General features: G+C 38.5%; 1 protein-coding gene across 3 annotated transcripts in view; it reads left to right on the forward strand.

Moving 5' to 3' along the window:
• Positions 1-139: 139 nt before the first annotated feature.
• SCN11A (sodium voltage-gated channel alpha subunit 11) overlaps positions 140-23,871 on the forward strand; it is a 50,089-nt gene continuing 26,357 nt past the window's right edge. Inside the window, exons 1-11 of one of the 3 annotated variants that reach the window (XM_046925820.1) lie at positions 140-374; positions 8,147-8,370; positions 8,673-8,822; positions 12,823-13,128; positions 14,420-14,538; positions 15,239-15,328; positions 16,423-16,551; positions 19,786-19,877; positions 20,658-20,864; positions 21,484-21,547; positions 22,823-22,967. In XM_046925820.1, coding sequence (XP_046781776.1) covers positions 12,856-13,128; positions 14,420-14,538; positions 15,239-15,328; positions 16,423-16,551; positions 19,786-19,877; positions 20,658-20,864; positions 21,484-21,547; positions 22,823-22,967 — 1,119 coding nt within the window. In that variant the 5' untranslated portion in view covers positions 140-374; positions 8,147-8,370; positions 8,673-8,822; positions 12,823-12,855. Of the gene's footprint in view, positions 375-8,146; positions 8,371-8,672; positions 8,823-12,822; positions 13,129-14,419; positions 14,539-14,647; positions 15,329-16,422; positions 16,552-19,785; positions 19,878-20,657; positions 20,880-21,483; positions 21,548-22,822; positions 22,968-23,871 lie in introns of those variants that run through there. The other 2 variants (NM_001318428.3, XM_040685952.1) reach the window with 2 other exon arrangements.

The raw sequence follows: 23,871 nt of genomic DNA on the forward strand, positions 1-23,871 counted from the left end.
CGAGCTGTTCCGGAAGTCCCGCCCCCCTCTCTGCCCAAAGCTGGTATAGAGGGGAGGGGCGGGGCCCGCGTTCACAAGGGTGTTGCTAGGCAACCGGTAAGAGGGCGGGAACAGAGCAAGGGGCGGGGCCAGCGCTCCCGCTCTGCTGTGGCCGTGCGCCATTTTATGCCCTCAGTTGTAGGTTCTAGTCCTTGAAGCTCAGGGTTTGGGGTCATCTTGTCACTCATTCTACTGCTCCCTGCCTGTTTTCTTCCTATTGGTGGCCTGAGGGTCAAGTTTTTATCCCTGGGAGAGTAGTGAAATCCTGGCCTTTGGGCTGAAGTTGTTTGACCCCATCTGACGTGCTCTGGGTCTGAGGTGCTGACAGAACACTGGTGTGTAGCCCCGACACTGAGGTGCTCTGGCTCACAGTGTGTGCTGGGCTGTAGCAGGCAGTGCCTTTGTGCTGCTGGAGGCTTTACATGTGCCTTTAAAGGTCTTAGAGTGCTGGAGCTGCTACAGGCAGGATTTTCCCCTGCTGGATCAGACTGCCCATGGCCCCTTCCAGCCTGGCCTTGAGCACCTCCAGGGATGGAGCACCCACAGCTTCTCTGTGCCAATGCCTCACCACCCACAGAGCAAAGAATTTTCTCCTAACATTTAACCTAAGTCTTCCCTCTCATAGTTTAAATACATTTTTCCTTGTCCTGATGATGTCAGACCATGTAAAAAGTCACTCACCCTCCTGTCTGTAAGCTTAAGTACTGGAAGGCTGCAGCGAGGTCTCCCCAGAGCCTTCTCCAGACTGGCCACCCCCAGCTCCCTCAGCCTTTCTTCATAGGAGAGGTCCTCCAGCCCTCTGGTCATCTTTCTGGCCCTCCTCTGAACCCACTCCCAACAGCTTTGCATCCTTGTGCTGGAGCTCCAAGCCTGGTCTCAGTACTCCATGTGGGACCTCACGTGGGCAGAGCAGAGGGGGACAGTCTCCTTCCTCTCCCTGCCGCCGCCCCTCTGTTGGTACCACCCAGGATGCTGTTGGCCTTCCAGGCTGCAAGCACTTCTCTGCATAGTTGTTCCCAAAGAGTTCTTTGTAGACACATCTCAGATTGCCCCGACTCAAGCACAGTACCCTGCACTTGGCCGTGTTGAACCTCATTAGGTTTACATGGGCCCATTTTTCAAGCCTGTCCAGGTTCCTCTGGATGGCAGCCATTTTATAAGAGTGTGGTAGGAGACAAATGCTCAGCCTGACTTTTGGGCTTTCCTATTGAGACAACAGCAAAGACTGAAGCATCTTCCCTAGAGAGCCAGGGAAGATTGTGTTATTTTGTCTAATAGAAAATGCTTGCTCAAATTTTGAGTGTATGACTGTATGAAAGTCTATGCTGCTTTTTAGAGGTATGCCTCCCAGCTTCAAAGCATCTCTGTTACTTAATCCATTAATGCATGAAGTGTTGAGTTGCAGCAATGACCGTATTCTGGATTAAGATCTGTATAGAGTTTTGCATAGGGATGTTATGTTGGCGGGTTTGTTTTGGTATTGATTATTTCATTGACTTCAAACCAGTAAAGTTGACTGGAAGAGGAGATTGGTGAAATGCACAGAGGATCAATAGTCCTAGTGAGAAACATTTACCGTGACAAAAAATGAGTAAAGGAATAAGTAAAAAATATATAGTCACATATTCACATTCCTGCTGGCTCACTGGCCACTCATTAATGCTAATACAAACTGCTTATTTTGATAAGAATTGCATTTTCCAGCATTGCTGACTGCAGTGTCCTCCTTGCAATTGCAAGCAGGGGGTATTATTCTTAAAAGAGATCTATCTGCCTTGGCCAAAGCTCTTCCTTAACAGCTATATTTCCACCATCTTCTGTTATTACAACAGTACAGAGAGTATGATTCAAAGCATCTAGGACAGATGTGACAAAGTTGTATTGCTTAATGCATTACATTTTTTCTAAGATAAAATTAAAGCGTTTTTTAGCAAAAATTTAGTTGCATATTAGCATCAGGCTAACGGTACTGATCAAATTCTTTCAGATGCATGCATTTCCTATGTAATCTTAATGGACTGTGAACCAAACAAAGAGGCAGTATGAAGTTTTTCTGCTTAAGTAAATACTGAGCTAAGTGCTTTCTCACATTTTAATATGCATTGGTCCATTAAAGGGTTTAAGACTTCTTTCCATGGAACAATAATTATCATGCATACTTTAAAGTCTCTCTTAAAGTCTCTCTAATAAAGATATTGACGTGTTTGTGATTTTTGTGTTATTCTGATCAAATGGAATAATTTATTTAATAAACCCTAATAATCATTTCATAGTCCATGAGCACACATGGATTTTTCACTTAGCAGAGTTGATCTTCATACTGTGTCTTCAAGGGCAGTCTTCTGTGATTCTATGATACTTGTTTTGTATTTATATTTAATATATTTGTTTATTGACTGTAAAGCTTTTTTACTTACATTGTTATGCAATTTTAAAATTGTTTTTTCCTCTCTGCATGTCAACCTACGTAGATAGTCCCTGTTATACAGTGTTTCTTAGACCCACCCTTCTGACCAACAGTTCATTACTGAAAGGAGAAAAAAAGATGCATGGTGCTCACTTTGCATCATAGAACCTTTGAAGTTGGGAGGGCCCTCTAGAGGTTGTGTAGTACATCAGAGGTTGTCTTTGCTGAAACACAGAAAGTATCCTGGTGGCAAGAGATAAGTTGCTTGTTTCTGTGTGTCTGAGCTGCACTTTCAGCCTGTTATTCATTCTCATTCATGACAGACATGCAGCAAGGCTGGGCTGATACAGAGTCATGAAGACAAATAGCACAAAAAAATATGGTAGATAAGGTTTTCTACGTTATGTGCCAAATTGACATGACATTTTAGGAAAGTGATAAGATCATCAAATTTATAATGTTAACTGTTTGCTTTTGGCTTTGGAAGAGAAGGAACAAAATTTGTAGATAAATCCAGGGATTATTTTTCAATTTCCCTAAAACTCCGATAATCTTTGTCTGAATTGTGACCTCCTGAAAACATTGGTGTGAGCAAATAGATGTTGAGATGTTGAGCCAAAAAGGAAGTGGGAGAGAACTGAGCAGGATTCAGGAGTTAGGCCAGGATATCAAGATAAGGAGAAAAGCAAGTGGATGCTTATTGGATAAGTAACCACTGTAATAAATAAAAAGATGAAGATGAAATTTCCTCAATAATATTAGGGTCAAAAATACTATTGCATTTTTCAGCTTCTTCCCTCTGCTGTTCAAATCCCTCTTTGTGAGGTTTGGCTGCCACAGCATTAAAGATAAAAACCTGAAAAGAATTTAGACCTAAGATTTAACTATGATTTGGAGCCTGTAGGAATTACAGTGAAAAGTTCAAATGTTTATTGGCTACAGCAAAGAAGACGAAAGGAAACATTATAGCAGTTTCCCAGATAATTGAGAAGAAGTATGGAATAAACTCATCTTCATGTCCGTGGTGAATGAGAAATAATGGGCTGTAATTGCAGTTCAGAAGATTCATATGAATCAGAAGAAAAAACATTTCTTGGCAGTCAGAGTAGTGAAGCACTAGAATATGTTGTATATGGAGGGGTTGGAATCACCATCTATTGTAAGAAGAGGCAAAGCAAATATCTCCAGGAGTTACATCAGTATTGCTGATGCTGTTTGGGGCTGAATCATTAACAAGGTGGTGTTAGGATATCACTTCCAACCCCATTTTTTAATATAATTATAGAAGTAGAGAATGTTTTCCATAAGCAAAAAGCTCTTTAATCCTGCAGGAAGTGCAGTAAGAGATGATACAGTTGGGAGAAGAGCTTACATAAAATCAAGCTATGAAGAAATATCATTTTAATGCCAGCTAATCACTGAACAAATCCCCAAAGGACATGATAGATTTTACGTAGTTTGAAGCCTATATATAATTTATGGGCATGATTCAGAGGAAACTGAAATTACTGTATTTAGTCTGTATTTGATGGGACGTGAAAGTTGGTGATCTTAGGGCCTATTTTATTGTGGAGCTGATTTTTTTTTTTCTTTTGGATTATCACATTTATGTGACTGCATCAACAAGACATTTGTTCAACTCACTTTAGTCTCCTTCATGTTCCAAACCTGCTGTAAAAGTCACACAGCAACGTGCAATGGCCACAGTCTTTGCTGTCTTTGCTTGATAATGCTGTGTCTGTAACTGCCCCTCTTGCTTCTGGATTAAGATCCAAAAAGTTGCAGAATTCACCTGGAATAAAGTTTTAAGTGTAAAAATACAGAAAATATTTTTAATTACGTTTCTTGCTCTGTTCAAAATGAGGGAATATTTGTAGGGCCCTCATGAAAAATGCTAAAAATCATTTTACAGTTGCTCTGTTTGAGACTGTTGGATGAGGAGTTACTTTCCTCACTGGCACCTGGTAGGGGTAGTAAGGCAGGTGAGGTCTGAGCATATATCAAAGCTGTATGAGCAAGGGATCTGTGGATGAAACAGCAAAATAGTGATTATACATAAATTTCTAATGACTGCCACTGATGTAAGTAGCAATCATGAAGTAGAACCAGCATGATGGCATCTGGAAGCAAAGAAAGAAACTAATTTTTCTAGATTTTTAAGTCACTTTGATAAATCACATGCCCAAGCCTGCCAGAGAGGAGGGACAGAAAGAACTGAAGGACTGGAGGCTTTGGAGGAAGGAAATGAATAATTATTTCAGCTTAAACATTGCTTTAAATATGCTTTCTAGCATTAGTCTAAGAATTAGTAAATATTGTATTCTGCTTCTCCAGCATATATAGTTTGTTTTTAATTTGTAAAGCTGTTTGCTATTACATAATTTATTGCATTCTTGACAAAGAGTTGAAGTTTAGGCTTTAATCTTCCAGGGAATTATGGTAAGAAGTGTTTTTGAAACGGAATGCTCAGACCTTGGTGGAGCTCTTCCATTTCTCGTTTCATAATTCTGCTTGGAGGAGCGCAGTAAGTGGTGAGACTTAAGAATGAACTCTGTAAGCAGGAGCGTATCAGAAATACTGGAAACCTTTCAGAGATGATAGTAGCAGTATTTTGTGTGCTTATAATTAATGCCCGTTACTTTTGAGAAACAGAAAATGCTTCAAAAACACTGTTTTTCTGAATACAAAGAGGAAGCAGATGAAATGGCTTGAACCTTAGGCGCTGAGCTAATTTTCAGACTTACTCAGTGTACATCAGGTCATTAGGCAGAGAGCTACTTTGTGTAACAACGCATTTAATGTGTACTTACCATAAAAGCGATTTCCTGTTATTCTGTAAAACCAATTAGCTATTTACCAAATACACAATCGCACGTCTGTGTGATTTCTTTTTTTCTTTCTTTTTTTTTCTATGAAAAAAAGGAAAATGTGAATCGTATAAATTATTGCCTTGATAATTTCATCTCATACTTGACGCTGTTAAATTATTTTCTAAAAAGGATTGGGGCAAACCTTTAGCATACCTCAGAAATGCTCAATAACATGAGCCCCTATATTTGTCTCAGTGATAAATCTGCCTCTTTGTATGTGAATTTGTTCTCTTTTTCTCCCTTTAGTCTACGCATAGTTACCATGCATTCCATGTATAGTAAAGAGGATGCCTTTCTGCACTGTTCTTTTTGCTTGCTGTTGCATATCACTTGCTCTGAGAACATGATAAGTTATAAGAGGCATTCCTGGCATCTCTTGCTTATTTAACCCTTGAAATTAAGGAGTATCCTGAAGCTTCTGGCCAGCAGCTGAAGTCATTCAGTCCATGATGGATGCATTTGGGTTTGCATCATTATAAGGGTGTGTGCATTATTTAGAAGTAGCTCTTAATCATAGAATCATAGAATGGCTTAGGTTGGAAGGGACTTTAAAAAACATCTTGTTCTAACCCCCCTTCTTTAGGAGGAAGTTTTTCACACAGAGGGTGGTGACACGCTGGAACAGGTTGCCCAAGGAGGCTGTGGATGCTCCGTCGCTGGAGGCACTCAAGGCCAGGCTGGATGTGGCTCTGGGCAGCCTGGTCTGGTGGTTGGCGACCCTGCACATAGCAGGGGGGTTGAAACTAGATGATCATTGTGGTCCTTTTTAACCCAGGCCATTCTATGATTCTTTGGTCCGCTGCTGCTGTCATTCCATCATAGAGGACCATCTGATAGGCCAGGCACAATCTGGCCATGGTGAAGCCATACTGGCCGTCTTAGGTTAACTCCACATCTCACGTGTGTCTTAGCATCTCTTCCAGGAGGATCTGCTCCATGACCCTGCCAGGCAGATGCAAGGCTCACCAACCTGTAGTTCCCCAGCTCTTCCTTTCTCCCTTTTTTAAAAATGGGAGTGATTTTCCCTTTTTCCACTATCACAGACATTGCCTGACAGCCATTTACCAAGGACTGTGAAATTTTACTGTTCAGCATTGAACTGCCAGCACTGTACAACTTGTAAGAAATCATATCAACTTGTAAGAAACATTATTTATGAGCCATAAGCATCTGTTAACAGCTGCAATTATGCTCTTCTTTTTATCCATGCCTTCCTTTCTTCAGGTTATGGGTGTTACAGCTTGCAAAGAAGGCAGAAGTGCAGCTCTTCATACTCCTTTGATATCTCTCTTTACTCCATATGCCCCACTTTGCACAGGATTACATTATTGAAGGGGATTTAGCAAAGGCAGTGTGTTCAGACCAGGAATTTTTTTCGTACTTAGTGATACTAGCAGATATACTATTACAGAACATACTGGTTTTGACCAGAGCACACACAGTGCCCTTATGGAATGATGTTTTACCGATACTTAAAATTCTGCTCTTGAGGACATACTAATGCTTTCAGGAAAAATAACTTACACTTGAACTTCCATCACAGAACACTTAGCATTGCTATTTCTTTAAAACTGTCCTCAGTTGTTTCCTTTGCTGATGGCATCTATCAGGCAGTGTTTGATCCCCATTGCTTTTCAGTTTGCACGCATTAGAGCTGCCCGGCTTTTAAGGACAATGTAGTTTATTCACTATACTTCTTCCAGCAAAACCCATGACAGCTCTTAATCATTGTCAGAAAGATTTAGGCTCTATCTGCTAAAGAGTAAAATAATTCTTGGACAGTAATGAGTGCTGCTGATGTAACTGAAAGAGAAATAATTGTACTTAGCAATAAGATTCATCAGAGATGTATTTTGTACGTAAATTTTATTTCAAAAATATAACTAATTTCAGGATAAAAAATTGTGGTTTATTAGCTTGCTCAGACAAAGCTTGTGTGTTGTAATGAAATAATGGCATAATGTAATATTGAGTGTATTCTGAGCTTGGATTTTATACATGTAAAATATGAAGACAACTATATTTTATAAGAACATGTAGTGACAGGATGAGGGGAAATGGCTTTAAACTAGAAGAGGGTGGCTTTAGACTAGATATTAGGAAGAAATTCTTTACTGTGAGGGTGGTGAGACACTGAACAGATTGCCCAGAGAGGTTGTGGATGTCCGCTCCCTGGAAGCATTCAAGACCAGGCTGGAAGGGGCTGTGAGCAACCTGGTCTAGAGGGAGGTGTCTCTGCCTATAGCAGGGAGGTTGGTAGTAGATGATATTAAAGGTCCCTTCCAATCCAAACCATTCTATGCTTCTATGACTCTATACTCACTTTGAGATTTTATCTTTACTTGTCATAATGGATACACATAATAGCCTGGGAATAATAAAAAGTATAATTTTAGGAATGAAAACTAGCGATGTGTTAAGTGTCATTTCAGGTTGTGGATGCCCCATCCCTGGAGGCATTCAAGGCCAGGCTGGATGTGGCTCTTGGCAGCCTGGTCTGGTGGTTGGCAACCCTGCACATAGCAGGGGGTTGAAGCCAGATGATCACCGTGGTTCTTTTCAACCCAGACCATTTCACGATTCTATGATTTCTAAACAGAAGCTTCTAATGAAGCACAAAATTTGTCCTAATATTCAGCATATGCTGGGAAGTTGGCTAGTTAAAAGTTCAGAATGAAATACAAAGCAGAACAGTGTTTTCCTATTGAACAGAAACGTTGAGGTTTTTTAGTAAGTGCAACTGTAAGTCCCAAAGAAATAAAACAATCAAGTAATATTTATGTAATTGTTCTTCAAGAGAATCACCCTCCAGCTTTTTCCTTCTCTGCAGAGCTCCCCATGAGATTACAAGACCTCAGAAGAACAATGAAGCTCCTCCCTCTGTCCCTCCCCCAGACGTCCCAATACAAAAACTTTCTGGGTAGGTAGGATGGTCTTCAGAACAGAGTGGTGATGGTGAGAAAGTGAGGACTTTCTGTCTCTTAGAAGATCAGAGCTAGCTGAAATTAGCTTAAAGAAATCAGTCTGAAGGCTTTTTCTTTCAAAAGGGACACTGTAAGTGTTTTGTTTCTGCTAAATATTGATGTACTGTGCAAAATTGCCATTGCTAAATTTGTAAATTTAAATCTCTGTGCTTAAAGTATTCTGGCTTTCTCAGTGTGTCTATGTGTGTATGTATGTATATTTATAAGATCCCATCTGATTTTAACTCTTAGATGTGGTTTTGTTTTTAGTCAGTTATTAAAAAAAATAATCTGTTTTTAATGTAGAACTGCTGTCTTGCAGCAAACATACAGCTATTCTTTTAACGTTTATCACGTTTTACTAAATGTTAATGAAATTCTCATTCCTTCCAGGCTGCTTTTTGACTTGCTTTGCTACACTGGCTGGTGCACAGCAGTATTCAGATTGGCTTTGATATTATCTAATCTGAGCTGTAATTACCTTCAGATAGTGCAATTTCTTTTCCTGCACAAATCTGAAATGTTTATCTCCTGAAAATGCTGGTGAGTTATTTTTTTTTCAAGACATTTAAGTAACACAAAACCTGGCCCAATATCGGTTTCTGATTTGGAAGTGGTGAGCAAATTTTTTTGTATTATCTTGAAATTGTGAATACCTTTTATTTTATGCCTGTTTCAAAAGAAAGAAGCAAACAAACAACTGTCCACTCAGAATAACACAAAGGGTGTGTAGGGGAAAGCAGATTGCAGAGAGTGGGGAGCAAAGTGCTACGTGGAGGAAATGACCGTGTATTTTAGAAACAGATATTAGTCCAATAAGATGTGTTATGTTTCGCAGCTTGTTTTTAGAAAAGGATAAAATAAATCAGCTAAATCTTTTAATAATTATTGGTGTTTAGACAGAAGGAAATAGTAGTCTGAGAGCAGATGCGTTTTGTTTGTGTTGGAAGTGAGTAGGTGATAGTAGCTCTTTGCAAGGTATTGTACAGCACAGAAAAGAGAGTTCTTAGCCTATCTCATAGTGCTGTCATGAGCTGCTTTCACATTTTCCTTGCAGTTCCTTGTTTCAAAAGCATTTGAGCTAGATATGAAATCGTGTTTTGATTCCTTTTAAATTTCTTTGCTTTTTTGTGGAATATTAGTAATTATTTTTAATAATGGGCATTCACTGCAGTGTATATGTCTAGTGCATGAACATGTAAAACTGACGATGAATTTGAAGATGTTTATAACATTTAGCATTTCTATATCAGTGTTTGCTGTGTATGGTGAACTGATTAAATATAACATTTGAAATGTGAAATTCTGAAGTAGCTATCTCCATTTGATCATTTAAGTATCTCTCCAACCTTGATTAACTGTGCTTACTAATAGATATCTACTGTCTGTTAATGGGAGTTAAGATGCCTTGATCACAGGCAGGATCTCAATGAGGGTGTCTTTATCTACAGGCAGTATCCAACCATAACACCTTTGGGTTTCTGAACATCAGGCCTATGTGTTAATATGCATTTTTATTTTTATATTGTTAAGGTACTAAAAAAGCTGCTCATTTTGCTGACATAAAAAGTGGGCCTTTTAGTTATGTCAACAAAAACTGTGCTATGTACAGCTCAGTGTGCTTAAGTACACCTTTATGAATTACTTGGAAATAATTCGTTCTGGGTGTTTACTTATTATGATTATCTAAACTGTATATAAGATTTATTAAAATTTGATTTTGCACATTGCCACTGAAAAATGATTTATTGAAAAATACACAGAATTGCCCAAATAAGCTTTTGGAAATACTGTTGATGAGTACTGAAAAAGGTACAGAATCATAGAATCACAGAACTGTAGGGGCTGGAAGGGACTCTAGAGACTATTGAGTCCAACCCCTCTGCTAAAGCAGTTCCCTACAGCAGGGCACACAGGTAGGCTTACAGGCAGGTCTTGAATATCTGCAGAGAAGGAGACTCCACATCTCAGCACAGGCTGTTCCAGTGCTCTGTCCCTCTGACATTGAGGAAGTTCTTCCTTGCATTAGTATAGAACTTCCTGTGTTTCAGTTTCTGCCCATTACCTCTTGTTCTGCTGTTGCTGACCACTGAAAAGAGACTGCCCCCATTGACTTGGGTCCCTCACTTGAGATATTTATAACTGCTCATGACATCCCCTCTCAGCCTTTCCTTGTAAAGGGAATGCTCCAGGCCCCTCACCATCTTTGTCACCCTCTGCTGGACTCTTGGACTCTTTCTGTGAGAGCCCTATCTTTTTTGAACAGAGGAGCCCATAACTGAACATGGTACTCCAGACGTGGTCTCACCAGGGCAGAGTAGAGGGGGGAGGATCACCTCCCTCAAGTTGCTGACCACTCTCTTTTTAATGCACCCCAGGATCCCATTGGCCTTCTTGGTCGCAGGGGCACACTGCTGGCTTATGGCCAACCTGTTGTCCACGAGAACACCCAGGACCTTCTTTGCAGAGCTCCTTCCCAGCAGGTCAGCCCCTAACCTGTGCAGGTGCATATGGTTATTCCTCCCCAGGTGCAAGGCTCTACACTAAATCTTGTTGAACCTCATCAAGTTCCCCTCTGCTCAACTCTCCAGTCTGTCCAGGTAGAATAGGGCTCTGAAGGAGCATAGGTTTTAGTAGTTGTAGCCTTTTGATGGTAGGTCTCATTGTAAGTGTTGCTACTTTTCTTTTTATTATTATTATTTTCATTTCAAGGTACTTCTTGACCTACATTAAACATGGAGTTATTTGATTTTGTGCAAACAAAATCCTATCACAGGGAGACATTTTTATTCCTTATTTTTCTGTGAAAGAATCTACTAGATGTATATTAAAACCAAATTGGAAGATAATACAATTTGTCTTTTATTCTTTCATGTCCAGATGCTCAGAGTAAATATTCAGTGGGCTATTCAATGGCTGTTACAAATGGAGGAGCTGATAGAAATAATATTTAATTCTGATTTTCGTGTGAATTTGATGAAATGTTCTTGAGTTCCTGACTCTGCAGGGTGTTATCCTTCAGTAACTGAAGTGAATGAATAAACAAGTCAGTGATTTGGATCAAAATCACAGTACTTCAAAGGAATTCAATGTCTTTCCTCTAGGATGTGGAAAGGAATAGTTACCAAGCAAATAAACATAACCAAGACCTCCAGATACTACTGCACACCTCCAAAACATTGAGGCACCTGTGAAGCTCTAGGAAAATAGTGCTATATGATTATCTTTAGGTTATTTAAGTTCTGTGTAGCAGTCAGTATGGAGCTTCATAAGTGTCGATCAGTGGCCATATCATCTCCTTGCAAGTCTTGTTCTGAGGAAATGCAGGTCCCTGGCATGCATAGCAGGGCTGCTCACCAGAAGCATTAAGCATAGAGGCTATCCCAGTTCCATTACTGATGCTACTGTAATTATTATTATTATTGAGAACTCTATCTAATGTACCTGACTGTATCTAATGACTCTTAATGACCAAATCTGGTGTGAGAGTATGCAAGATTCATCAGCAAAGTGTTAGTGAAAAACACTATCAAGCAGCATTGTGCATTTCATGGTTTGATGCATCCTACCTTTGTTACAGTTTTGATGGGTCCTGTGAAGGTAAATGAGTAATTCCAGGAGAAACCTCAGCAGAAATGTGGAGGCATGTTTGAAACTTGGATGTTTCACAGATTCTTCGTATTCTTTTTGAACTTGAAGGTTTTTAAAAGTCTGTTGTACAGGTTTTTTTTTTAATGCTAATGAATAGGCAATGCAAGTATTCTCTCACCACAAATTGTAAACCCGCAGTTGCAGCCAAATTCTGTCAGTGTTGGAAAAAAGTATTGTGAGCAGAGAGGTTTTCATTTCATACATGCCTAAGTGAGGGAAATAGTTAAGAATGTAGTTTGAAAAACAGAGAATGCAAAGCACAAACATAACTAACAAATGAGCAGAAGCAGAGGAGAGCAAAGCTCAAGACCTTTAAGGTAAAAACCTTCCATTTCTTGTTGGGTTTCTACTACAAGCTGTGAATATCTCCTAGGACATACTCAGACCTCAATTGTACAAAGCTCCACTGACGTAAACTCAATGTTGGCCTTGCTTTGAGCAGGATGTAGATCTGATGAGCCTCTTCCAATTAATTATTTTGTGTAGCTACGGGATCGGGAGGGTTGGTAGATATGCAACTACTGTTAGCAAAAAGTGCAGAAATTAAAGTGCAAGGTTGCTAATGCTATAAATTGTTTCAGAGAAATAATTCAATGTTTGTCCAAGGTCTGATAGAGACGTGATTTTGATGCTTCCTATATGAAGAAAGGAAAAAAGCATCTCTTCTGCAACCTGGATGATACAGAATGAATCCAGAATCAACTGCTGATCTTCATGGGTTTTGTTTTACATTGCCCTTTCTTCTAAATGAATGTGTTTCTAATTCCTTCTTCTCTATTTTCGCACAGGATTTCACAGAAGGAAGAAATAATTTATCTAATTCGTATCGGTTACTGTTTTTGTTTTTGCTTTTCCTGTTAATTTCTACTTATCAAGAGCTTTCTCTTTTAAGCTATTTCTAGCACTGTAAACAAACAGAAGGAAAATGGAACCCTTGTTTTGGCCACTGGAAACTATCAGCTTTCAACGTTTCACTCCTGAGTCCTTGGCAGCAATTGAGAAAAAAATTGCTGAGAAAAAAGAGAAGCAAGCCAAACTTAAGCAGGAAACTACTGACCAAGAAGTTGAAGAGGATAAAGTGACTCCTCAGCTTGATCTGAAAACCTGTAAAAAACTGCCATCTCTCTATGGTGATGTTCCCGCGGAGCTTATTGGGGAACCTCTGGAAGACTTGGATCCATACTACAGTGATCACAGGGTTAAAATTTTAAAAACTTTTTTTTTTCAGTTTAATTTTATCTGCTATACTCCTAAGAGATAATGAAGATTGTATTCAGAAGTTGCTGCTTTTGGATTGCAGACAGATCTGTAGACAGATTTCAGAACATTACTAGTATTTCTTGGGGTAGGCAAGCTAGACTAAGTCACAGAATCATAGAATGGCCTGGGTTGAAAAGGACCACAATGCTCATCCAGTTTCAACCCCCCTGCTGTGTGCAGGGTCGCCAACCACCTGACCATGCTGCCCAGAGCCACATCCAGCCTGGCCTTGAATGCCTCCAGGGGTGGGGCATCCACAACCTCCTTGGGCAACCTGTTCAGTGTGTCACCACCCTCTGTGGGAAAAAATTCTTCCTAATATCTAACCTAAACCTCCCCTGTCTTAGTTTACAACCATTCCTCCTTGTGTCTTACTATGTAACTACAAGGTATTTTTAAGGCCCAGTCAGTAATCAGAATGGATTCTGAGAATAGAATACACTGGATAGATTTTGATCAAAAATAGGTTCTGAGATAACTGATACTTTGTTACTCAGAAGAGTTTCTATGAAGTACCTGAGGCTGAACTCAGTGCCCCTCAAACAGTGGGTCACCCTGACTTATTGCAAATGCTTTTGCTTAATTGCAAATATACAAACGAGATGAGGCATATTTGAAATGTTTCCAGCACTCTGTATAGCAAAAAGATGAGTTTGCTTTAGACAACATCAATTCTGTGTTACTTTGTAATGTCTCATCAGCTTTGTTAATTGTACGGTATTGAGATTGCATATACTCCATTGCACTGCAAAATGTCTTCTCTTGTTGCCCATAGCAGTACGTGAATTAGATGCTGTAGGATTCTCTTCCAAATTAAATGTCTGTTGTATGATTCCTTATTATTATACCTGAAGAGCAGAATGTTCCATTCAGTCTGACGTTGCTGTCTGTCAAATATACCAGCAACTCACTGGAATGTGATCGTTCAATCAGAGAACTTGCAGAAGGCTTTGTAATTATTGGTGAAAAGGGCCTTCCAGAGACTTTTTTTCAAAGTAAACAGAATGATTGATGTAAAGAAAATAAGGCTGATTCAACTGAAGGCATCTACATAAATGTTACTTAGCTGTTTTTGATTAAAGACCCTTAATTTTTACTTCATCTGCCAATAGTACTGAGCAGCAATGGATCTTATGGTAGCTAGGAGATAATTTACACAGCTGCTTGATAATTTTGTTTCTTTAAAATATTTCATATGCTATGATTTTTCTTTTTTCTTTTTTTAATAGACTTTCATGGTGATCAATAAAAGAAGGACTATTTTCCGGTTTACTGCCACACCTGCCTTGTGTATACTCGGTCCTTTTAATCCAATCAGAAAAGCAGCGATTAAAATTCTCATCCATTCATATCCTTTGGTTGAGTTCTGTTTTAATTTTAGAATGTATGGTGCACATTTATGTGATTCTCTTCTTTTCATATTAATCAAATTGTGGCTTTGATTCTGAGAGCAACAATATTTACAAGATACAATATTTGCAAATATTTACTACATTCTACTGTTAAAAAACACCTATTTAAAGAGTTGGATTTGAAGATGCTGTTATGAAACCACATTTAGATGCTACAGTGTGATATTTTAGCCCTTTTCCAGAAGTTTTTGTGAATCTCCAGTGTAGTGACAAGCTTAAAGTTTTAGTTAGAAACAAACCAGGGACTTCCTCATAATTAAAACACGGAGAATGGAAATTTCAGCAATGCTTTGCTGAAATTTTGAAATTTTTGAAATTTTGTCTGGTGTTTCCCTAAAAAGGATATTTCATACTCAAGTTTATACAGCTCTGAGCACCAACTTCTCATGTATTTGGAAAAAGGTAAATATATTTTGAAGGAAGTTAAAATATAAAGGCCTGCAGGTGCAGAGCTGTAGGCTGAGTAGTTTCTGTTCTTTCTGCCAGACATGTGTTTTCCTTTAGACTTGTTCATTTGTGGGAATAGATTCCTCAATATGGCTGACTTTGAATACATGGTCATGCCATTACTAAAAGCAACTTTCCTGAACTTCACTCTTTTATAATACAGCACTTTTTCCTTAGCTTATCATTCACATTATTTGTTGGCTTTATTACGTGTACTGTGATACTCAATTGTGCTTCCATGGCTATGAATAACTATCCACTAGATTTCAATGGGACTGAGTAAGTATCTCAGCTGCCTTTTCTTCACTCTAAGGAAATGAACACACAAGACTGAAGAAGAGTAAATAATGTGGTGCTCTAATTCTGGTGTTCAAAAATCCTCAGATTGCTGAGGAAGATTTGAGATTACTGTAGTATGTACTGTAGTACATACTGTAGTACTGTACTACTGTTGGTCTTTGTGGAGCTTCAGCCTCTTTTGTTAGAAGCATACCCTTGTACACTTCATATTGGCTACTTTTGCCATCTGCTGTAACGTAGAAGGTTGGCCCATTTTTCCTTTGGAGGATTCAGCCTTTTAGAGAAGTTGTACAGCATGATTCTAACTTAAAGGATAGGATGAGGCAGAATTGGATAAAACAGAGTAGACAACCCAAGTGCTGTCAGTCTCTCCTCATAGGACATGCCTGCTAGCTCTTTTACCACATTTGTTGCCCTCCTCTGGGAGTTTCCAAGACACCCCCTGCTCAACTGCTCACAGTAGGAAGCCATCTATTTATACTGTCTTCTTACCTTTAGTAATTGTGCCCGTTATCCAGTTTAACTTGAATGAATATTCTGGAATTAAAACTTGAAAATGTGCCTGTGGCATCAGAAGTTCCATATTTTTAATTGCTCATATTTTGGGGTAAGGACAGTGATAATGATTGCTTAGTTTTATGTAGACCTTATTTTGGGTACAGAATTTTTGCTAGAATAAATTTTTGAAACGTGCAATCTTTCCAAGTTTGGCAGATAAAAATGCCTTTTGTTGCTACAGTTCCACCAAAATGTTAAGGCTATGGTATTTTCTGCCCTCCTTTAGAACATATACATGGACTTCCATAATTTTTCATAAGAGCATATGAGCTACTCTTCATCTGGAAATAGTATTGTATACTTAGATGAACATTTGTAATCACAGATCTACGTGGAAATTGTACTGAAATTCAGGGAGACATCTTTTGGTACTCATGAAAGTAATCTATCCTGTTGGTTCTACTTGTGTTTCCATCCTGTAGCTGAATCACAGAAAAGGTAGAATGCCCTTGAATGTATTTCAATCTCATTAATGTTTTTATTTCTGTATCTTTAATATATGTTTTCTTTCTCAGACACATCTTTACTGCCATATATACTGGTGAAATATTGATAAAAGTATTAGCAAGAGGACTGGTTTGGAATGAATTTACCTTTCTTCGAGATCCATGGAACGTTCTGGATTTTCTTGTTCTTGTGGTGACGTAAGTAAAGCTCAGTTTTTCTTTCACACTCGAGGGGACGAATACACAAATAATATGCTATTTGACGTTCTAAAGTTCTCTGTAGTAGTTGGCATTCTATGAGTTCGAAAGTTACTCTGTTTCAGTCACCCCCTGTGTATCTGCTGCCCAGTGAGAGAAAAATAGTTGAGTAGACTTTAAAACAAGACCTAAATGCAAGAACTTTTTCGAGTAAGCTTTAATTTGCTTTGTATCTTAATGTATTGTCACTTTTAATAGACCTATTTTCTCAACTTAGTGCATTCTTAACTTTCTTTTAAGAGCTTTCTGCATAGACAGCCAAAACTAAGCATGCCTAATGTTGTCTTATTTGTTCTTCTCTGGATCAGATGAAGCTAATTTGAGAAGGATTCAAAGGACGTCACAAGGTGTTGAATGACATGCTGATAAGTAGCAGATGAAATCTAAGCTATGTAAAGTGTTGCTCAAGGAAAAACAGACCTAGCTTTACGTATGCAGCTAGGAGCACAATGAAACAGATTTCATTAGTTGGGAAAAACATTTGGAGTTTAAATAAATAATCTGGTGAAAACACTACTCCATGTGCAGTAATGATCAAAGAATAAAATAGAAAATGAAAACATCAAGTACAAGAAATAACAAAATGGAACACAAAGCTATTTCCCTACAGAAATCTGTTCTATATAGTTCTTTCAGGAGTGTATGTAGTTTTGCACCTGCTGTCTTGAAAGATGACATAATTAAAGAAGATAAAGAGAAGAGTGACAAGGGTGATTAAATGTACCTCTTGTGTTCCAGATAAAGAGAAACTACATGGAGTAGGACTCATGAAAAAGGAAAAAAAAAAAAAACAAAAAACAGTAGAAACATGGTAGAGAATCTCTAGCACATAGCCTGAAAGAGAATAAATCCTTTATAAAAATATAGATGACCTATAGGCACCAACTGAAGTTTTCAGATGGCAGAATGAAAAAGAAGGGTTTAACTTTACATGGCATGTGTAGGCACATTACCATAGGAGATGGTGGATGCAAAAAGCTTTCTTGCATTTGGAATATTTCTGGACAGAATCCTGGAGGAGAACACATGAAGGGTTTTATTTAACACAAAGATAGGTTGTCTTCTTCAGGAAATCCCTGAGCTACAAATTTTCTGAAAAAATGAAATCTTGGCAGCATCAGTTCTATGACTGCCTTGATTCAAAATTCTTGTGTAAGCGTTTGTCATGGGCCATTCTTAAAGATGGGCCAGATGGATCACTGCTGTGATCATATTTAAGCTCATAGAAAAAGCAGTTAGCTATGTGGAAAAGAAATGAGGAAGAAAAGAAGTCAGAATTTACATCTCAAATGCAGAACATTTATCTCGAAAACAAAATAGTCTTACAGCAGTGAACGGATGCACTCAAAGCCAAGTCTCAGAGCTTTCAAAACTTCCCCTGCCATTTAGCATTACTGAATATGTTTCAGTCGTTTTTCGTTTGTTTGTCCTTATTTTATTAGAGTAATGTAGATTGAAGGGGACCTTTAGAAATCGTGTGGTTCAAAAGCAGAGTTAATTTAAATTAGGTTGCTCAGGATCTTGTCCATTCAAGTACTGAGTTTCTCTGAGGGTGGAGATTCAGTAAACCTCTCCAAGCAACCCATCCCAACTGCGTTTTATTTCTCCCATTTACCTAATTAGAATGTCTTATATAGTCACTTAAGTCTGCCATCTTTCATCATTTCATAGTAAGCTTCCAGGAACAGGACAACTCCAAATTCAGCTGAACTTTGTCTTTCTCCTTCATCCTTCCTACACATCCTTTTAGAATACCTCAGTCAAGACTTCCCTGTTGAGATAAGGGGATCTGCTGCTGCACTTGCTTTACTGTGTGGCGTGGAGCATGTGGTTCTTGTGCTTTGAAGAGAATATCCTTAAAGATCAAACCTGCTGTTCTAGGGGCAATTTTTCCCTTTGAGACAATTTCTCCTGGGTTCCTGCCAAGCAAATCTCTGAACACACTGGGTCTGTTGTCTCAAAGTCCAGGAATTCATCCTTCTGTTTATCTTGCTTACTGGTCCCAGGGCCTTTAAACTTACAGAATCTAATGGGCTATGTAACAAAGACAGCTTACAGTTGCCATATGCATGGCTAGTTTTCCCTCAGGAGTAACAAGTTATGTACTCAGATCTCATCACATACAATCTACAAACCTCTAAAGATTTTATACTGAAGAAATGTACACAATCAGTAGCTATCAAGTAGTTCACCAGCTGTAAGCACAATTACGTTTTGCAGTCTTGCCTTGCCACATATACTCCTGATTCATTTGTATTCAAGCAGCTATAAGCACTTTTCTGTGTATTATCTACAGTATACGGAAATTAACAGTACAGTTATTATTTCAGGTACTTTAATCTTACAGGCTAGGCAAAGCTGTGGTGGTCTGATCTGTTGCTGTTAAAAGTCATGCTTTGAGTGAGTAGTTGCCTAGGTCATCCCCAGAGGTCCTTTCCAACCAATGTTTCTCGGATTCTGTTATTGAGACTTCATGTTTTAAGGAATTCTGTTACCAGTTGTAGTCTCATTTAAAGAAGGGTCAAAATATCCATTCTCACATGAGGGACATCTTAGAGAATAAGAAGTAACCAAATAAAGTGTTGTATAGAATATGATGCTCTTACAGTCCTCATTTTCTATAATTTCCAAATTGTTGAAAAAATTAAATGGAAAATGGTTTCTATATTCAATTTTTTAATTGACTGCCAAACAAAAGTTACAGGCAGTGCAGAATTAACATACTGTAAAGCTAATTTTGCTCAATTCCCTTTCCATAAACCATATTTCATGTAGTTTTATGAGATAGTTGCAATATCTGTGTTCAGTTTAATCGGTTGTTTCAGCATATACTTCCATGTAGCCTTCTGAATAGGTCAGTTTGAAATGATGTGATTATGTTACTGAAGGTTTTATATTTATTGACATTTTTGATGGATAAACATTTAAAGATTTAAGCATCCAAATCCATAAGAAAAACTTGCTGGGTTTCTTTGAAGTGGCACTGATCGAAAGGCTCATTATTTTATAACAATCCCTAAAAATGAATTTACATTCCAAACTTCAGACTTCTACTTTAGGATATATTTGACCTTTTTCTTGTCTTTATTGTATTAATTACTGTATTCTCTGTGTTCATACTCTCTGAAAAGATGGATCTTTGTCATTCAATTACATGGTGGTCTAATTTTATAGGTATATTATTATCTGTACAAAATCAGGAAATATTTCAGCTCTTCGGACTTTCAGAGTACTGAGGACTTTGAAGGCTATTTCAGTAATACCAGGTAAGGAACAACATGTATTACTAATCATCTCTTTACTTCAACAGAGATTTACTAATTCCTCTCCTGCTCATAGAATCATAGAATCGCCAAGGTTGACAAAGGCCTCAAAGGTCATCCAGTCCAACTGCCCACCTATCACCAATACTTCCCGGTAAACCACATCCCTTAATACAGCATTTCTTGAACACCTCCAGGGTTGTGTTGTCTGGTCACTTTGTGTCAGTTAACGTGGTCCCAAGGTGTGACTGTTTTGCAGTGTGTAGTAACTTTCAGCAGCATCCTAACAGAATATGTTTTATCAACCCTACTCAAAACAATTCTGCCCCAGGCAGATTTTTCTGTTTCTCCTCGTTATATATCATCACTCATACTCACTGTTATTTACTTGTGTCTTTTCTGAACAGTGCACCCTATCCAATTTTTTCTTTTAACATAATAATTGCTATAATAGCATATTCCTGGTTCATGTTATGCTTCATTAGCTTAAGCTGCTATGATTAGTTTCGCAGAATGTTGGCTTCACAGTATTTAAGTTTAGCCAGCATCTTAAGCTAGATGACAACTTCAGCTTTAATATTCAAGTTAGCAAAATCAGTTTTAACAATGATCAGGAAATTTAAGTAGAAAATACATTGTTATCATATTTACCTTAATACTGTGAAGCTATAAGGTCATTTACACTGATTTGTTTTTAACATACTCAAAACTGTTATATGTTGTTGTACAGCAACGTTGTTAAATTCTTCTCGTGATGCGTATTATTGAATCTTATTTTTCTAGGTCTGAAAGTCATCGTGAATTCACTTATTGAATCTGTTAAGAAACTTACTGATGTGCTGATCTTGACTGTTTTTTGCTTGAGTATATTTGCTCTAATAGGACTGCAGCTTTTTATGGGCAATTTAAAAAACAAATGTGTCCTCACAAATGCTACATACAATGACACATTGTGTAAGGATGCCAAGATATATAACTCAAGTGAAACAGGTAAATATTATTATTGTCCCCTTTCATGTCATCTGTGTATCTTCCTACATCTGACTTGTTTTTAACACAAGTGTTACAAAATAGTTGTATGTGTTTCTCATGAGAAGGTATTTGCACGAATAGTGTTATGAAATCTCTGGAACAACTAAATGTGAGATTAATGAGTCTAGTATTTAAGGAAAGATTAGCAGTGTGTGTGGTAGAACAGGCTGCGTCTTCTGTAAGCACCTTACTTCTTTACCTATGCATGTTGCACAGGGATCCTTTTTTTAAGGGAACTCTGCACAAATTGAATTTATTTTAACATAGACAGTGTCATTCAGAGATTTTGAATACCTCTTTTAGGCACTCCTATATTTACAAAGGTGAATAAGATCTTACAATAAATCAATTAAAAAAATAATTGCCATACCTAGGGATGGATCTGCAAAGAAACAACCCTAATATGACTTTCACTGAGATTTCATCTATTAGGCCATCATTTGTAGTGCAGTAGTGTATGGCTTACTGTCTGTGGCTGGCAGGAACTGAGTATGCGAACAGCCACTTGAACCTGCAGAATTTTAAGGCAACAACTTCTGAGTTCAAGATTCCTTTTTTTTTTTTTTTAATTTATTAGATATCTGTGCCAGAATGAATGGAACTTCTGACATACTGCTCTGTGGTTATGGTGGGAATTCTACGTAAGTGAAAAAACAGTTTCAGTACTTTCTTGTTTTCCCCTCTAAATGGATATTTTGGTTTTAATTTTGGCATGAGGAAATGCTGATTTTTCACAAAGATGGATTTATTCTTAATTCTTAATTTTCTTAATTTTTTCTTATTTTTTTTCTGTAATATTTAATCTCAGAGAGCAAATGAATGGTAATACCAGAATGTGCACAGTTACAGATGTGCTTTGTTGCTAACTACTGGCGATATAATTGGTAGTGTAGAATATGAAAAAAAAATAGGAGGGGAACAGATCAGTAAAGAATGTGAGGTATTAACAAGCTCTCTTCATCCTGGTGGATTGTTTAAATGTAGACATAGTTTTTTTTTTTCCCCCTTTATGTATATCTTTGTATGTATCCCACCCAAGAGGAGAGTTTCTGTCTAGTCAAGACCATACCACAAACCTGTGACAAGTCAAATGATTTTCCAGGGTTGTCTGATATAAATCAGTCCTCTTAGAATCATAGAATGGCTTGGGTTGGAAGGAAACTTAAAAATCACTGAGTGCCATCCCACGTACCCTGGTCTGTTTGTGCCCTACTGGATCAGGCTGCCCAGGGCTCTATCCAGCCTGGCCTTGGCACCTCCAGGGATGGAGCATCCACACTTTCTCTGGGCAGCAGTGCCATTTCCAGCTTTCTAGCAGAATTGTATTAGTGAACTGGGCTTGTTTAGCTTGGAGAAGGCTCTGGGGAGACCTCATTGTGGCCTTCCAGTACTTGAAGGGAACATATAAACAGGAGGGGGAACGACTGTTTATAGAATCATTGAATCACCAAGGTTGGAAAAGACCTCCAAGACTATCTAGTTCATCATCTAGGCTTGTTTACATGGGTTGATATTGATAGGACAAGGGGGAATGGTTGTAAACTAAGACAGGGGAGGTTTAGGTTAGATATTAGGAGGAAGTTTTTCACACAGAGGGTGGTGATGCACTGGAACAGGTTGCCCAAGGAGGCTGTGGATGCCCCATCCCTGGAGGCATTCAAGGCCAGGCTGGATGTGGCTCTGGGCAGCCTGGTCAGGTGGTTGGCGACCCTGCACATAGCAGGGGGGTTGCAACTAGATGATCATTGTGGTCCTTTTCAACCCAGGCCATTCTGTGATTCTCTGATTCTGTGATCAATGAAACTGGACTTTCAGATGAGCTGAACAAATCTGTACATGGTGTTCTGAACTAGAGTGCATTAGAGTATATTCTAATACTGCAAGTGTAAATATTGTTCTCTTTTTTTTTTATTTAGAGGAGAGTGCCCTGAAAACTACACATGTTTGAAACTTGGGAAAAATCCTGATTTTGGCTACACAAGTTTTGATCATTTTGGCTGGGCATTCCTTTCTTTATTCCGTCTGATGACACAGGATTCCTGGGAGCGTCTGTACAGACAAGTAGGTGCTTTTATTACCTACTATGTTGACTTTAGACATGAAGTTCAGAGGTTTATGTCCAGTAGAAAAATCTGCACCTATTTTAACGTTACTGACACAAAACTTGTTTTAAAACCAATATTAAGGAAGAAGCTTCAATTGTCTAAGTTGTAACACTTTCTGCAAGTGACATTGAATGGCAGCATTCTTACCATGAGCACTCGTAGTTTCGTTGGAGAACGCACTTAGAACAGTGACCAGTAAATAAATATTTCAATCATGTCACTAGCAAAGGATTGGGAATGTATAGTAGGTCCAGCTAGTGAATTCCGTGCTGCTGGAGGAGCTGTGAGGACTTACATACTCTGTTTTTCTCTAAATCCTGGCTCCTCATCAAACCTTTTGGCTCAGAAGAAACACACTTAGATTTCAGAGCGTGTTTTGATAACTGGAACTAATAAAAAACAGAGCCTTTTATGTTTTATTTGTAACCTTTAAGTTCTGGTTTATTTGTTTGTTTTTTTCTTTATATAAACAATACAGAAATTGTACGTTGAGATCTTTCTGGATCCCTTATACCTATACACTGTCTGTGCTAGAAGAGAATCATCTTCTGCCTTGTTCTGTAGTTCTTGTATGGTTTGCTTTAACATCTCTTCAGCAACTTCTATTAACTGAGATTTTTTTAATGGATACATCTGCAGATGACACCAACTTGGGTAGGACTATTGATCTGCCTCATGGTAGGAAGGCTCAGCAGAAGAGATCTGGGTAGGCTGGATTAATGGGTTGCACCGAGTCTCATAACATTCAACAAGATCCAGTACCAGGTTCTGCACTTTGATCACAACAACTCCATTTTGCAATATGGGCTCAAGGAAGGGTGGCTGGAAAGCTGCCAAGTACAAGACCATGTGGAGGTGCT

This window comes from Gallus gallus, chromosome 2 (genome assembly GCF_016699485.2).
Source record: "Gallus gallus isolate bGalGal1 chromosome 2, bGalGal1.mat.broiler.GRCg7b, whole genome shotgun sequence".
NCBI lineage: Eukaryota > Metazoa > Chordata > Aves > Galliformes > Phasianidae > Gallus > Gallus gallus.